Source organism: Thermobia domestica, chromosome 3, assembly GCF_964235325.1.
Source record: "Thermobia domestica chromosome 3, izTheDome1.hap1.1, whole genome shotgun sequence".
Lineage (NCBI taxonomy): Eukaryota > Metazoa > Arthropoda > Insecta > Zygentoma > Lepismatidae > Thermobia > Thermobia domestica.
This window is the reverse complement of record NC_137456.1, coordinates 158922956-158940474: the sequence shown is the minus strand read 5'-3', so window position 1 is coordinate 158940474 and position 17519 is coordinate 158922956. Positions and strand designations below refer to the sequence as shown.

The following is a 17519-nucleotide window of genomic DNA, read 5'->3' as shown; positions in this document are numbered from 1 at the left end:
ATTTCACTATCTTACTAGGAAAGACACTTTACAGCTATTTACAACGATTCATACCATCGGCAAAAAACGGAATTTCAATACATTAGAAGAATGGGTGACAGATTAATTTTCAGTGATAATTGTACACTTTTGTCATTTTATTTTGTAAGTGACTACACGAATAGGATTTTAATTTCGATTCTTTTGCGGTAAAAGATATTTTGTGAAATGTAACGGAAATTCAGAAGAAACCTTCTTTGTGAATTTCTCACTATTGATCGATGAAGGTGAAGAATATGTTTAATGTTAGTATTTAAAACCCAAAATATAGTTTGGCTACTGCACGTTTGAAATTATAGCAATTACTTAATTTCTTAATGAATAAAATTTCTGATTTAAGGTTACTTATTATTAATTAGCATATTTAAAAAATTCACTAACACACATACACACAAATATATATATATATATATATATATATATATATATATATATATATATATATATATATATATATATATATATATATATATATATATATATATAGGCAGTATATATTTTATGTGTGTGTATATTTTGTGTGTAGATAGATAAAAATATCACACAACTAGATACGTATGTATATACAAAAATATCCTGGCGATACAATGAGCTGATGGAGAAATAATCTCAATAAATTCATTCAATTGGAAAATTTCATGACAATGGAATAAAAAAAAAAATCACTGGTATTGATCAGTCATTGGAAAAGACGAAATTCATTGGGTTAAGTTCTGACCCCTTAAGCCACGATTCTACAACTGCTTCAAGTTCGAAAATGTTATTATTTCGCTTGCTTACATTCAGTTTTAATATTCCCGCAGGTTGCGTGTGTTTTTACAGTACTCTCATTTTCAGACCTTCATTCTCATCGTCTTGATTATTACGGTTGGGTATAAAAGCGTGATTTACTAAGCAAACCAAATGAAATGAAATGAAATCTTTAAGTTTTACGTCCCACGGTTATGCCGGTTAGACTAAAGGAGACGGTGATGATGAGAGATGAGTGAAATGGTGGAATGAAAAAAGTGGGAGGAAACGGGAGAGCCCCGAGAAAACCCACGAGCACGGTGTTTGTCCACCACAAAGTCCACACGTCGCGAGCTGGGATCGAACCAGGGACTCCAAGCACTGGATGTGAACGCTCTACCACTGAGCCACCGCGCACAATCTGTCATAGTTCAAGGTCAAAGTCATATAAGTAACCGTTTTGGTGTTAATTCAACACTTCCTGTGCTAAAATTCAAGGTTAGACCACTAGATTAACACCGTTTTTGGTGTTAGTTCGACTCCACTTCTGCGTTACTACGACACCTATTCTTGGTGTTAAAATAACTCCGTGTGTGTTGTTGATGTAACCATTTTTCTGTGTTGGAAAACCATGTGGTGTGCATGTTTACGCTTATCGAAGATTCTAATTTAAAAAGAAAAAGAATAGTAAACTACAGAAAACTTCATATAGAAAATCTTCATAAAAATTTTTTTGTCGTGCTCCCTAACATTTATTGTAAAGTATTTCCTGATGGTGCGAAACACAACCTTCACCAACATCTTGTTCAAGAATGATAGGAAACTTTTACCTATATTCTTATAATATGTTTGCCTCTTAATCATGATTCTACTTGTTTTCCGCCATTTTTGAAGCACAGTCGCCGGTGCTGACTGGTGAGCTCTAGTGCAGTGTAGAAGTGACACAGTAATAAGATGTTGTTTCTCGCTGTTGACATATTTCTTCAGAAGCATTATGTAAAACAATTGAAAATACGTCGCGCGGTTTGCATGTTGAAATTTTGCGTATACCTGGATTTGTTTTATTATTTCCTTCTACTGTGTTTGTCTGTAGCTTCAATTCATAAGCCTTTATAATTCCATGACCAACATATTTGGCAATCACGCAGAAAACAACACCGAAGATTCTACACTTGTGTTAATTTAACACAGGCTGTGTGTCATTTCAACTACCTGCATTTGACACAAAACTCCAAATAGAGAGTGAGTTGTTCTAACCACCTATTTGTGTTATATTTTAACACAATCGTATTAACACATAGGCATGTCGTTGAAATAACACAACGATTTTTTACAGTGCGATGATGGGGTTGGTGGTTCGAGTTCACTCTTGTGAAGTTTCTTTCTTAATTGTATACATATTTATTTACTTATTTGGTTTAGTACATATATTAGTCAGAGAGATACAGGCCGGTAGCAAGCCCAAAATTTTAGGGGGGCCGGTAGAAGTAAGGGGGGCTATCCAACCATAGTTCATCACTGTATTATAGTTCATTTGCCAGCCAACTGTGAATATTTTAGGGGGCAGCGAAAACCTAGGGGGCGGGCCCACCCTATTCCCCCGTTGGTACGGGCCTGGAGAGAGAAAGTGTTTATTGGCTGGGGAGTCGTGCACTCAAACTGTAATTTCGCTAGACACCCGCCAGCATCAGTAGCCGGCGTTTCGCCATTTCGTCGTTTGAGTTCCTTCAGCTATCCGCCACCGTTTTTTAAGTGAGGCTAGTACTTCTGGTTTCAATACTGCTTTTCATAAAGCAAAAAATATGAGAGGTATCGAGAGGGTTTTTTTTTTTTTTTTTTTTTTTTTTTTTTGTTTGGCATCGATTCAGCTTCCCAAAAATACGTCCTATCTCCTCCCTTGACCTTCTATTCAAACAAAAAGTGTTAAAAAATTAACGATTTTTCGTCTCAACCTTATCTCCATCAGATCCGGATTAAGGGAGGAGTTTAGGGGTGCTACAGGCCCGGGCCTCCAGGTGGACAGTGGTCTCTACTCTGTTCAAAATCTCAACTGGCTATCTAAAAAGAATCATGAAGATACAATTATCACCATGAAATAAAATATGACCAAAAATATTAAAAATTATTCCCTTAACTTTCCTACTGTATTTTTACAAAAATGCATTAGGTGAGGTCAGCAGGGGCCACATATTTTTTTCTAGCCCCGGGCCTCCAAACAGGTTAATCCAGCTCTGATGATCCAGCAGAGTCTGATCCCCATAGAACAAAAACAGTAAGGGATAACGAGTAATACCTTTTTGGTATGGACTCAGCGTCTATGTTTGATCTTATTAGTTTATTGCAACCAGTAGTTATAGCCGTACTGCTTCAAATTTGAAAATTGTATTTGCATGCAGTAGCTTCAACTGTAGAAAGAAAACTCACTTGTGTTTTAATAAAATGAAGATAAACAAAGTAGTGTTCAGTTTACAAGTTAATCCATGCATCATTTAATTACAACGTGAGTTAGGAAATGAAATGAAATCTTTCCGTTTCACATCTCACGGATACGCCGGCTAGGCTAAAGGAGACGGTGATAATGAGAAATGGATCCAATGGTGGAATGAAGAAAATAGTTGGAAACGGGAGAACCGCAAGAAAACCCACGCACACGGTGTTTATCCACCACAAAGCTCACTTGGCGCGAGCTGGAATCGAACCAAGGACTCCATGCACTAGAGGTGAACTTTCTATCACTGAGCGACCGTGGCCCCAACATGAGTTCATTTTGTGGGCTGCGTAATACCAATTCCCGTTTCGTGGCGGCATTACGGACTCAGTAGTAAATGTAAACATCAATTTGGATACATTAAACACCAGATACCATCTTAGGCAATCTAAAAAATGAGAAAGAAAAATACTTGTTGAAAAATCATTACTTTTCGTCTATTTTGCTTTCCATTATCATATGTCTTTATCATTCAAAAGAAGTTTATTTTTATTATTTCATATCCACGTAAAACAGTAAAATAAATATATAATTTTCATTTCCATTTCTGCCGAAAATGCTATAAAAAATATAACTGAAATTTGTTTCACAAATTGCTACACAAAAATCAGAATCTTAAAAAAAGACACACAAAAAAGAAACGCTTTTTATATATAGGCCTATAATAGCAAGATTGGATACTTCAAAAGAGTAATAGCATTCGTTTTGCACAAGTACTCTGATTTTTAGTTATCATTCCCCTCCTTGTTTTGTATTACTACTAGACCTAAGTAGTTAAGTTTATTGACTGCCTGCGTATTATTATTATTACTTGAATCAAGATCTTGTCTTGTCACCACGTACTACGTTTTATCTATACTCATTTCCTGGCTAATTTCCCTATCCGCCTGGAAACAAAGGAAGATATTGACACTTTCTTGTGTAAAATACTATGAAATTCCCGATATTTCACTTTAAATACCGGAGCTGTCAGAACATGCGCTGTAATCAATATTCATTCTGTGATCAATGAATCAGGGGCAGACCAAGGCAAAATTTTCATCCAAGCAAAGTGACCTTTTGGCGCCCCCCTAGTCCTAGCCTATATTTTACATTTTATTACAGTGATTTTAATATTTTAAACCCATTTTTCAAAAAGAAAAATTAATACCCAAATACATGATATAGGTATATTTAGTACATATGGTATCAATTACATTGTGTTTTTATTATTATTATTTATGTACCGATATGTATAAACAAAAACAATATCGAACAGCATTTATTGAATACAACTAGTGGTGACATGATTACTGCTATAGCTATTGTAAATTCTCTTGTTATATCAATAACATCAAGAGTCATTCTACCATAGATCCGACTACGTAACAATCTATTATATTAACATGAAATACGAAAAAATACGTTTCACATATGTTTGAACGTGTTTTACACGGAAGAAAGGATTCAAAAGTAGTCCCTGATTTTTTTTTTTTTTCGTAGTGCCGCTTCTAACACCCTCCTATGTTGTTCCCGAGTGGTATATTCGATTTCACAAACACTGTCGAAATGAATGATTTGGCAAGAACTGTACATAGCGAACCTACCATAGACACATAGACATAATAACATCCATAGACAGTAAGTACTTTCAACATAGGCGGATAGTTTGGTCAGGCGATGTCGTTTCTAGGAAATGAAAAGTAAGTTCTTCTCCCTCCACTACAACTTTCAAAGAGTAACATATATAAAATTCAATAACATTCATTACGTGGGAAAAGTTCACAAAGATCATAGCCTGCTATAAACAATACCAACTCCCCCTCCACTCTTTCTTCTACATGCCATGTCTCCATTTGTTGACACAGCCCCCTTAATACTATAAAACCCTCTTTTTAAATGGTGGAATGGAAAAAGATGTAATTGACCTACTTTACAAGAATACAAATCAAAAAGGTCAGTAGAAAACACGTTATAAAATTTACATTTTGAGGCTCGTTTTGGCGCCTCCTGAGTGTGGCGGCCTGGACAGTTGCTCGGGTTGCCCGGCCCTTGGTCCGCCCCTGCAAATGAATAACATATTCCCCATAAAATAATGATTAACAAATATAGTGAAAATGTGTACATTAAATATCAGTACTTACTCTACATTTACTCAAACGCTTGAAAGATATACTTAACTATGTAACTGACATTAACCAACTCAAAAAAAGTTGAAATGGAAGTATGTATAAAATATTAACACGTGGCGTCGTATTACAGTGCAGAAAAAATAAAAATTACATATACATATTGTATTCTAGAAGTTAAGTTAAGGTTGTGACACCTTCAAGGCAAACAACTTTTAAATACAATTAGTTAATTCAAAATTATTTTATTTCCAACTACGTTTTTCAATAACGAAGAGCTACAAGGAAGTAAATACTTGATAAATCACTTTCGTGTAGTCTGCTCTGTAAGATAAGACAAGTAGGACTTGGTAGGAAATACCCTGCTCTGGGACACCATAAATAAGGAAATGCCCATTGAAAGCCTTGTTTTTAAATTAGGAATGCTTTACGAAAATCTCTGAAATTTAAATAGGCCCTATGTATTCTTTACAAGTAGTGTGTGCGTTACCATTACGATTTGCGTCATTTTTAGAAACATTTGTGTCATTGTTAGCAATATGTGTCATCAAACAATAGGTACAATCTCTTCTTAACAGTGTGCTTTTTTCAAGTAGAGTATACAGGGCAAATGAAAATGATGGACCCGATTTCAGACATTTATTCTCTAAAATCTAATACACATTTATTGTGAGACATGCGCTTCGAAAGGTTAACTTTCAAAGCTTAGTTTCTACACAATGTTCCCACTATCTACTGCCAAGAGGCAGCAGGGAGAAATTAACGAAAATGACGTTGACTGGAGAACAGACAACTTTCTGTGAGTTTGATTATAATGTAAACAAATCTGTGATTAGTGTGAAACGCCATTCCCGTATCAAACATCAGAGAGACTCACCCACGGAGAAGACCATTCGTAATTGATATGAACCGGGCCGGATCCAAGATTTTCTGAGGGGGGGGGGGCGCACCATTAACTACCGGTACATTTGAATAAAATTTAAATTTTTAAATGCCTTGAGGCATCTGTGGTGTATATTAAGAATTGACTTCAACTATTGCTTTTGCAAAAATCCACTTTCTTTTAACGGAAACATGACAGAAAATTTTCGGAAGGTATTGCGATTTTCACGGCCAGTTTTTCACTTTAGATAGTGTATTCACAACGGAGGGGTGTGCACGTGCTCCAGTGTACCTCCCTAAATCCGGCCCTGGATATGAACATTTCAGAAATTTGAGTTGAATCTCTAAACGAAAATCTATTGCAGCGTTTCCCAACTGGTGTGCCGCGAGGAAATCGAAACAAAATTGTTAATTCTACAGGAATCAAATTGCAAGACATAGCGAAAACTGTATATTTGTATTTCACATTACTATGAACCTCTACTATGAATCTACAAAGGTTTCATACTGTGTTACTTTTCTGTACATTTTTAACGTTGAGAAAAGTTTTGTTATCATTGCCATGACCATTATTGCTTCATTGTTGTTGCAGTTTATTTCGTAACTTGAAATTTTAAAATATCATTTAATCCTTTTGACAAAGCAAACATGCGTAAAAATTACCTACATTTGTGTTTTAAAAGTACAAGAGATTTGTTTATTCGTTCGTTATTTAGTGATCTTCCTTTTTAGTGAAAGGTTGGATACAGTTTTCGAAAGAGAAAATGGATTTTTATAAAAAAAAAAAACCGTGTTCTATATTTCACTGCAATTGTTTACTATTTTTATATTAGAATGAACAATAAGCATAATGATTTACCACAAAGGAGAACCAGTCATCAAGCTTTCTTCTCTGTGAGAAGATCAGTAGACCTAATCACAGAAAAAAAATATCACGATATTTCATATATACAAATAATAATAATAATAATAATAATAATAATAATAATAATAATAATAATAATAATAATAGCTATATATATATATATATATATATATATATATATATATATATATATATATATATATATATATATAAGTGTGCCGCAAGTTGAAAAAGGTTGGAAAACTCTGATCTATTGGTTTGATATTGATATCGCAACATACTACGAAAGGTTTGGCAGGAGATAGACTATCGGCTTGTATGTCGTGTTACGGGAGGTGATCACATAAAACACTTGTGATAGGTTTGAAGAAAAGTTGGTCAGTTTATTTTTCTTAACACATATTTCACAATAACATATGTTTATTATACAGGGTGTCTCAAAAGCCCCCTGACATAGGGTAACTCTGTTATTATCAGAGTTACAACAAAATGTAAGGTGGGAAACCGTCTCCAAATATGATGTTTTCAATCTAAAGTGAAGGATCGGACGAACCGTTTGGGCTGTACACTCTTTATGCGCCCAATGTTAAATGAAAATGCAATGTTGCCATTTAATTGGACTCACAACATAAGTGAATAAAGTTACTGTATTTTACGCTAACGTAAGTGTATGGTGAATGGGGGCATGTTTGAAATGGGGGCTGGCTATCGACAGGTTATGCACCTAGATTAGGGAAAACGGGATGATGATATTGAACGAACTTATGTAATGAAGGTGAGCAAAAATGGAAGAATTTCGAGAAATTTCCCATACACAATACTTGCCACCATAAAAACCACTTAGTGAAAGCCAGGATCGAATCAGGGACCATATGCATCATAGATGAACGCTTTACCATTAAACCTCATTGAACAACAATAGTTGAGCTGTTCATCTATTTAGCGAAAAATGGATTATACACATATTAAAAGTCTAAATTTACGTTTTCTAATAAAATAATAAATACTACATAAATTAAATATATTGGTAAGAAAATACAGTTAAATTTCTGAATACAGCACTTTTTTTATAATCACATCTTTAAAATAAACACCATTGCACTGGAATTTTATAATTTTGTAAGCGTCACTGTTAATTTCATATTTCAATTAAAAAGTTAAACGTACCTTTAGTTCATATTATTAACAAGCAAAAAATTATTGTCTAATATAAAAGTGTCATTGTTTATAGAAATCCTAATTCAGAATATAACTTTGCGACTATTGAAAGATAACTATACTAACGAAACTGTATTGACAGACTTCTATGACAACTTATTAAAATGTGTACCCCTGAAATAAGATTGTATAAATCTTACAGCCTACAGGATAATGTTGATAAGAACTATGTGAAACGAGTAGGAGGGGGCGTAGCCAGTTGCGTAGGGAACTAAAATATGATGAACTGATCAGGTGGAACAATTTCCGGAGAAGAAACATATCTTGTGATGGAAATGATGATAGGTGATGTGTACCCCTGAAATGTGAATTACCCTTAAAGAGTATACAGTTAAATAACATAAAATAGCGTGAAGCGCTTGATACAAGAGAAAATTAAAGCTTTAATGGAGAACAGACGACAACACAAAATACAAAAGAAAGATGTAGAATACACGAAATTCAGAAACCTAGTAAGCAATGTCAAGGAAGGCAGAAGAAACGTTATTGACAATAAATGAAGAGAAGAGGAACATATGAATTAAGGAAATATAAAAATCCGCATAAAGGTAAGAAAGCTCTTGTTGAAGAAAACATCAACCATATGTTATAAAAAACTAAAGAACATACTTATAGGAAAGGACAAGTAACTCAACGTTGGAGAGAATATGTAGACAAATTTTAAGCAGAAAATAACCTAGACGAGGGTTTGAACGTCTACGGACATGCCACAGTATTCACTGTTTCCAAGGCAAACGACTCTCATGCTCCATTCACCTCGTCCCTACAATCTCCCCAAACGTCACCGAAGACGGTCTTGAAGATGAAGAGGTTTCAGAAGAGAACATGCGGCCACATTTGAAGTCACTTAATGATACAAAATGCGTTCACTTGTGTCATCCTGTCTGCATATGATTCACATACAACGGGTTGATGCATACAACTATACCCGTCGTATATAGAATTATATTCGCGCGTACAACTATATTTGACTATACTCCTCTTCGTCAAGTGGAAGTTGGACCACCACTTAGATCTAGATGTAAGAAAAATATGCCAACCGGAACTGAACTCTGGACTACTCGATCAGAAAGCACACGCATTAGCACTGTGCAAAAGCGAATTTTTTTTACAGAAATGTAAATGATCATCCTTTATTGATTTGTGGACTCTGAACACGAAACTAACAATTAAAATGTGCTCCTGGCTAAGATTTGCTTGTTACACAATTTACATGTTACATATAACGCAATAATAATAAAATTGTAAAGGTAAAAGTAACAAAACATTGAAATGATTACGGAAATAAAAATAGCTGTCTCTTATGAATGTTTGGACACTGAATAGGATTATCAAAAATATAACGTCATCCTAGCTCACTGTCAGTGTAATAGCACTCTTAACATTTTGCATATAGTGCTACAGGACAAGAACTGTATTGGTAAAAGTTACCTAAGGTATCTGTTTTAAACACGTCGTCTCTTTGCTTGTTTCTCGTGAGGAACATCTGGAGCATCTCTTGGAATCATCCAGCAGAAATCCGCTAACATTGAAACTGACCACTTTCCTTTGTAATGTTCCATCGCAGAAATGTCCTGGTGAAATTGCTCTCCTTGCTCGTCACTGAAAGATCCACAATTCACTGGAAAGATATCAAGGTGGGAATGGAGGAAGTGCATTTTGAGTGACATATTTCGACTCTCGAAGTGTTCGAGGCACTCGAAATGTAAGAAACATTAGACAACTTCGAGACACTCGAACTGTTCAAGAGTCTCGAATTGTTTGAAAGCAGCAAATACAGAAATATATCAATATGATCGCATTTGACGAGTCGCTTGAATATTTTGAAAAGTTCGGGATTATCGGAGTGTTCGGAAGATACAATGTATTCGAGATTATCATAGTTGTATATAATATGTATCACATGTATGCAGGGTGTACATTTTAAAACTTCTCTCCTTAGCAATGAAGTGAAGGAAAAGTTTTTCCCCCACAGATCTGTACAAGGCTTAAGCAGTCTGTCAGAAGAAAGAAAGAGAAAGAGGAATGGAATTGGAATCCAAGGCACCATTAGTCTACTAATAGCCACTTTGCCGATTGCGCCAATAATGGGGCAGGCAGAGAAATAATTTTACATATGATTTCGAGGGTTTAATTTAAAGTTTTAGATAGAGACAGCTACTGATATAGGTAGGGGTAAGGAAATTCGATAGTTCTAAAGACTTATCAAACTTCCGTTTCGAAAATTTACTATCTGGCATTCGAATGCCTTCAAGTATTTGAGATTGTCGTAAAACAAACCTTGAGAATTTTGGGTCCTGTCTGTCTGTTTATATGTGGCATCCGACGATAACATTCGAACGTATTGTTCAATTTTGATGGAACTCATTTTAAAATGTTCTTGTTTACTTTCACCAGACACCTATTGTTTTGGTTGCCATACGACAAGGGGAATTTTCCCGTATTCAAGTACAGTGAAACCTCTGAATAACGGACACCAATGGAACATGAATTTTTGTCCGTTATTGAGAGGTGTCCGTTACAGAGAGGTTACAAAAATTTAATTGCTCACAACGGTAATTGTCTGCTGTAATATACAGTAAATACATTGTGTATAAACGTAAGTACGTCAAATTCAATATGAAAATACTCTATTTAGTACGTATTTGAATTACTGGAAGGGATGAAAGAAAAAATTCATTTCTGTTAAATAATAATATTGGTAGGGGATGTGGTAATATATTCGTATACCGGTACTGCAAAAGATAATGCGTGTATGTTAATTTTCTTAAGTACATGTCATCACGCTGTAAGCGTTTCTCATTTACTTCAAATTCTCAGAATCTCAAAAGATGCGTTGAGAACCAACAAATTGGCTATTTTGTTTAGCGAAAAAGATATACGTTTTCTTCTACAAGGATAATAAAACTCATTAGCAAGTGTCCTCTGAAAATCCTCAGTACGGTTGCGGAAGAAACATTGTGTGTGTGTGTGTGTGTGTGTGTGTCGTTGGTCGGTCGGTCGGTCGAAAAAGAAATCCCCTTCTGTATGCTTTCCTTTCTCCTCACGAAACTTTGCAATAAGTTATCAGATGATAAAAGTTGTTTGACTACTTTGGCTGCAAGAAGGAATCATTGGAAAGGTGAAGGAACCGAGCTGTCCATCACTAGTTTTGATAATAATCAAAACTTCGATAATACTTGAAATGTCGATAATCCCCCAAACTTCTATAATACTCGAAATTTCGATAATACCCGAAACTTCGATAATACTCGAAATGTCGATAATACCCTAAACTTCGATAATACTCGAAATGTCGATATACCCGAAACTTCGACAATACCCGAAACTTCGATAATACTCGAAATTTCGAGAATACCCGAAAATTCGATAATTTCAAATACTCGAACGGTTTCGAGTAACCGATCACAACACGACAAATTTTCACTCCCTAAGTTCGATAGATCCTCAGCCTTATCGAACACCCCTACGTAGGAGTTGAAGAACGGAGTAAGAGAATTTAATTCTTCCATGTTGTACATGCACACCAACCTTCAGTTGAGGATTTATTATTATTATTATTATTATTATTATTATTATTATTATTATTATTATTATTATTATTATTATTATTATTATTATTATTATTGTTACTAATGCATGTAGGTGATAAAGCAAGTATTCGGTTCTTCTTACCCACATTTTGATTAGATAGAACCTACGTGATACAAATTTTCCTAAGCGTGCTATGTATGTCTTTGTGGTTGAAAGTGTAGTAGTTATTTTATATTTATGTGTTTCAGCAAGAATTGTGTAAATGATACATTCATGGCGCAACGATAGCAATATCAGCTATAAGACAACTTCACTACAAATACAGGTAAAACAACATCAGTTTGCACGTGTAGCGGAACTTTTTTTTTTAAATTTTTGGTTAAACGTAAGTTTGTTTAAAAGATAACACTTATTATACATCAAAGAAATATTGTAGTATACGCTCAAACTGAATATACATGGAGTAAATTTTTATCACTTTCGGCTTCCCCAGCAGCAATTTAAAACTTGAGTTAACGGAGAGGAAACCTGCAATTAGATAATAAGCCCAGTAATCAAAGGTCAAACACTGTAATCTACTACAGTGATATTTCCCTTAACCTTTTGCCTGCTTCGACTATCACAGTGACGGCCGTGTAATTCAATGCCATCATTGCAGGGGCAGTCGCGTTGATGGCAAGCTGCTATACGCTACAAATCTGGCTTCTATGGCTAGAATATAAGCTTCGAATATGGTTTTTCGAATCTTCATTATGTTCTGCGATCTGTCACGATTATAAAGAAACATAATGCACTGATTTGTAATGTTATGTCAGTAGTGAAAAGGGGTTAACGGACACTGTTCAATAACAGTCACTTCATAATATGGATAGATTCTTTTCTCCTGGCAAAATTATGATTTCGAGACATAATCCTCCCTTTGAGTGAGAAAGATTTTTTCTTTCTATTAAGAGTAGAGTCTTTCATGAATCTGTGAAGTTATGGGGATGAAACTCAGTATACAAAATAGAGCATTAAATATAAATGAAAGCGTGAAGCGACATGTGAGAATATAGATACTCCAACAGAAGAAGTAAAATTCAAAATAGCTACATACTCATAATCAAGATTATAGATGTTTCATCATTTTCGAAAACTCTGGTCCTACAGGGGCAAATGGAGACATTTTCTTTAATATTCAAATTTTCGATTCTTTATTCAGAAAATTCCAAACGGAGAATCCGTATAATTTTGAGGGTAAAATTTGGCCTATAAACTCATAATTAAAAAAATAACCAAACAAATGATTCAGCGTCTTTGAAAACTCCATTCCTAAAGGAAAGAAGGGGTCAACTTCTACAGAAGAAACATTTCCCACTCATTCAGAAAATACTGAATGTTCTAATTCACTTACATTGAAGGTTTGGAGTTCGCTATATAATTTTTAATTTTAAAAATTAATGTTTTAACATTTTCTAAAATTCTACTTCTAAAGGAAAAGAAGGGACCATTTCCATAATATTCAAATTTTGGACTAATTAGTGAGAAAATCTTTAGGTAACAATATAAATCAGGCATGAATTTCTCGAACCATTTTTTTTAACGTAAAAGGCATCTTGTTTGCTTATTGTTTCTGCTTCATCTTTATTGAGACATTTTGACTTCACTAGATGATATCAACTATAATTTTGGCTGTAAAACTTTATGCACATCCTCAATGTATATCAAGATTCATCGAAATTGCTATGTAGGATGCCTGTTAGTCTCTTCTTTTCCATATTAAGAATAAATAATGCTATAATATGATTATCATTTATCATGTTCTGATGTAGAATAACAATTAAAAAGTTGTACTCCATGAAATATATTACTATTACTTAAAAAGTACATTGTTTTCTAATACGTTATCAAACATATCACAGTCGAGAATGTTCATAGCTACAATTCTCTAAATAGGAACAAAATTAACTCTAGTCTACGCAAGGGGTAACTCAGAGGCACCGTAGTCTTAATTTTTGTCTCTGTTTTTGAGAAGTATAATATCTTTTTAAGTTCTTAGTTATTCCTTTCAAAATGTTTCCTAAATAACACGACAAAATTGCGTAGAAGTTAACATTATTATGACGAATAAACTGAAACTTTGATATTTCTAGTCCACGTACACACCAGGAGCTGGTCAAGCTTTTGTAACTTTTCCGTGACTTCAAGTTAGCAATATCAATTTAAAGCTATATAAAAATTTGTCCCCTGTTCAAGTCGTTAATAAATCAAGTTGTATAAACACAATTTTCACAATCTGTCTCATATAGTCTCACTGCTAAAAGGGACGTTAAACTCAAAATCAACAAACTCAACAACTTCCCCAAGTTCTTCTGAGGTACCTCTGAAATACATCAAGCTGAAAAAAAAAAAACTTGCGAAGACTAGAATTAAAAAAAAAAAATCTGTGTATAAAATATCGCGATTCTGATAGATTTTGCAAACTTTTATCTCTGAAGTTTTTGTGCGAGGTAAACTGCTAGAGTAAAATCTTAATAAATAATAAATAGAAAAAGAAGAAAAATGAATATAAAGTACTTATACTATATTTAATTATTTGATTTTTAATAGTTCCTTTGTTGTGAAGATAACGAACGATACATTTGACACTCAGTAGATTTGTTCAATTTTTCACATTTAGTTAAACCATAAAAACTCAATTATTGCCCTTAGTACCTATACAACTACATTTTTAGAGCAATAATATTACCATTTGTACTTTTGTTTCTGAATATATGAGCCTATTTAGACTACGTGGAGCTGGAAGAGAAAACCTTTAGATTCATATTTTAGTACGTTCATTCACGTGAATATATACTTATCCTCTCCGCTGGTGAATTGGCTAGCGCGTGAATCTTTGATGAAGAAATTTGAAAGCATGGGAGCTTGAATTCCATGGTAACCTGTGGGTCCACGTCTCGTATAACGTCAGGCATGAAAAAGGGATGCTAAACTCCAATTACCAAGCAAATATATTCATAATTATATATTAATGTGGGTCCATATTGAGGATACTAAAATAGGAATTTGAAGCTTTCTCTTCGAGCTTATATATATTTCGTGCAGATCACTGGAACATGGTATTTTATGATAATTTTACGTGCACAGAAGGTTCCTTCAAAAGATACAGAAGAAACTTGTGAAACAATTATCCTCATCTTGTCACACCACAGAGAATGATGAAAAGTCCTTCCAGAATGTCCATGTATTATTCCAATATTGTGGATTGGCCATTACGTCATTTGGTTTATTAGAGGCTGGCACAAGAGTCGCTCGATGCTGTTCTAACCTAAGAAACATCAAATAAGATAAAGGATAGATACCGTAGATATTGTTATATTCACAAGGATCTTTCTCCAGATCGAACATACAAGGCTGTAGCATTGGAAGGCAAGGCTTATACCGTTCCTTTGTGCCACATTTCACTTTAGATTCTCCGCGTAACTCCAGAATGTTTCCAGGTAATGGAGAATTAATTGCCTCAAGAGCTGTAGCTGCTTTACTGGTGAAGACTTCACTTGTATTGTAAGATGGACCATTGGCTTCATCCGGTTTTGGGAACCATCCATCTAGAAAACCATAAGCTGTTGTACCTAATAATAAAAATTAGTTCTAGGATTACAGTGTGTAAACAAATTAATATGTCAAATAATTCATGTTGTAACATTTTTATATATGAAAGAAGTATTTGACTTCATATGACAGGGAAATTCAAATTCAAAGTATGTTTTCGAGAAGAAACTTTGAAATTCATTCTTTAAGGACACCGAGCAGAAAGTTAAGTGCTATATAATCATAGTATAATAAAATCAGTTTCTTATGGTGTTGCAATAGAACAATTGGTAGATTTTCCCACACTTAACTGACTGAAAGTTACCATGTGCATTTACGTATTTCCATATGCATAATACGAGGGTGATTCAGTCAGAAAGTAATGCCTCCAAGGTGATAAGTTTATTTGTGTTTGACAGGTAGCACCGATACAGGTATCAGTGGAAAGCCTGCAATGTCAGCTACAAATACTGCCCTCATTTTCTAACATTGTCCTCATTACGGGCAACACACTTGCGAAAACGCGAAACAAGGTTTTTCATGCCATCGGCGAAAAATTGTGGTGGCCGCTGGCAACACCATTGCCGCACTTCTGCTTCCACCTCCGCGTCACAATTGTAGCTTGTCCCTTAAGGTGACCTTTAAGTTTGGAGAAGAACCAAAAGTCACAGGGCATAAGATCTGGACTACAAACAGGGTGAGGCAGAATGTCAACAATACTCTGACAGCAGTTAGGACAACTTTGAATTCTTTTGCCGGAGGAGATGACGTGTGGCCGTACTTCATCGACTGAACCTTCGTTTCCGGGTAGTAATGGTGTATCCAATACCCGTCTCCGGCGATGAATGTTCCTGAGTGCACAACCTTCCGCAGTCAAAAATCCAACGACACCCCACTGTTTCAACCGGACGTGACCACTGGATGCCACGAATTGCTCCATTACTCTAAGACAAGTGACATTCTATACCTTAAACATCAGTGCATTAATGATAAACAGTTCAGAATGTTTCCAGTATTATTGACAAATTAGTGGGCTTGGAGGCATTACTTTCTCAATCACCCTCGTATTAATACTAGTTTATTTTATTGCATTAGTAATATTATTATTAACAATAAAGTAAGAGTACTTTCTACATATAATTAAAGAAGGAGTAGCAATATATATCACAGACAGAGGAATCAAGTGTACATAACCGAAAAATTTGAACATTTCACTCGAGAGAAATAGGAAGTCTGTGGTTAATATAATCGGAAACGAATTAAAGTAAGCATTCAGGAAATTGTTGTTCAACCCGGCAACCTCCTCGGTTTCAAGTCCCATCTTAATAAACTCCACATAAAAGTAATAGTTGTCACCGCTTTCAATACCGAGGCTATTTCAAACACCTATCTAAACATTTTAAGATCAACGTTATGCTAGAGGACCGTTTCTCAAACTGTAGTGTGTAGTTCTACGAGTTCTGCTGTTAAGGTTCTCTTACATTGATCATTAGTCGAAGGGCAAAAAAAAAGACAGGAAAGATTACAATTCTAGTGAATTTCATATCACATTGGACAGTTAAACATCTCAAGTGCAGAGGCAGATTTAGAAGAGAAAACTGAGGGAGGGCCAGGCCAGAATCTAGACTATGATAGACATATCTTAAGATTATTATAAACTCTCAAAAATATATAAATAATAGCTTCAATTATTTTCGTCACTCAAAAAACTGGGGGTGCCTAGCCACCCGCCTGGTCATAGATCCACCACTACTCAAATTAAATAGGTACATGTAGATTATACGAGTACAAATAACAGATTATGAAATTTAATAAGGTAAAGATTAATATAAAATTCTAATGGTTTTATAACTTGTAACTTTCAAACTAAGAAATAAAAACGCTAAAAAATTTATACCATGGAAATATCGACATAAAGACATTGTTTGACATATCCTGCAATACCACTAGCTTTGCGTCAGATTATTACATATTTCAGGTGCACATCTTAAACAACAACTTATAAAATCATACTTATTATTCAGTGTTACAAAGGACACTGCAGTATTAAACATTTACATACAACCAAACTGTGGAGATTTCTTAA

The 17519-nt window shown here is 34.6% G+C and overlaps 1 protein-coding gene across 2 annotated transcripts in view; it reads right to left on the bottom strand.

Annotated features, from left to right (window-relative positions):
* Positions 1-13551: 13551 nt before the first annotated feature.
* LOC145680839 (arylsulfatase B-like) overlaps positions 13552-17519 on the bottom strand; it is a 55350-nt gene continuing 51382 nt past the window's right edge. The window contains exon 9 of one of the 2 annotated variants that reach the window (XM_081751946.1): positions 13552-15474. In XM_081751946.1, coding sequence (XP_081608072.1) covers positions 15044-15474 — 431 coding nt within the window. In that variant the 3' untranslated portion in view covers positions 13552-15043. The remainder of the gene's footprint in view (positions 15475-17519) is intronic. The other variant, XM_081751945.1, reaches the window with a different exon arrangement.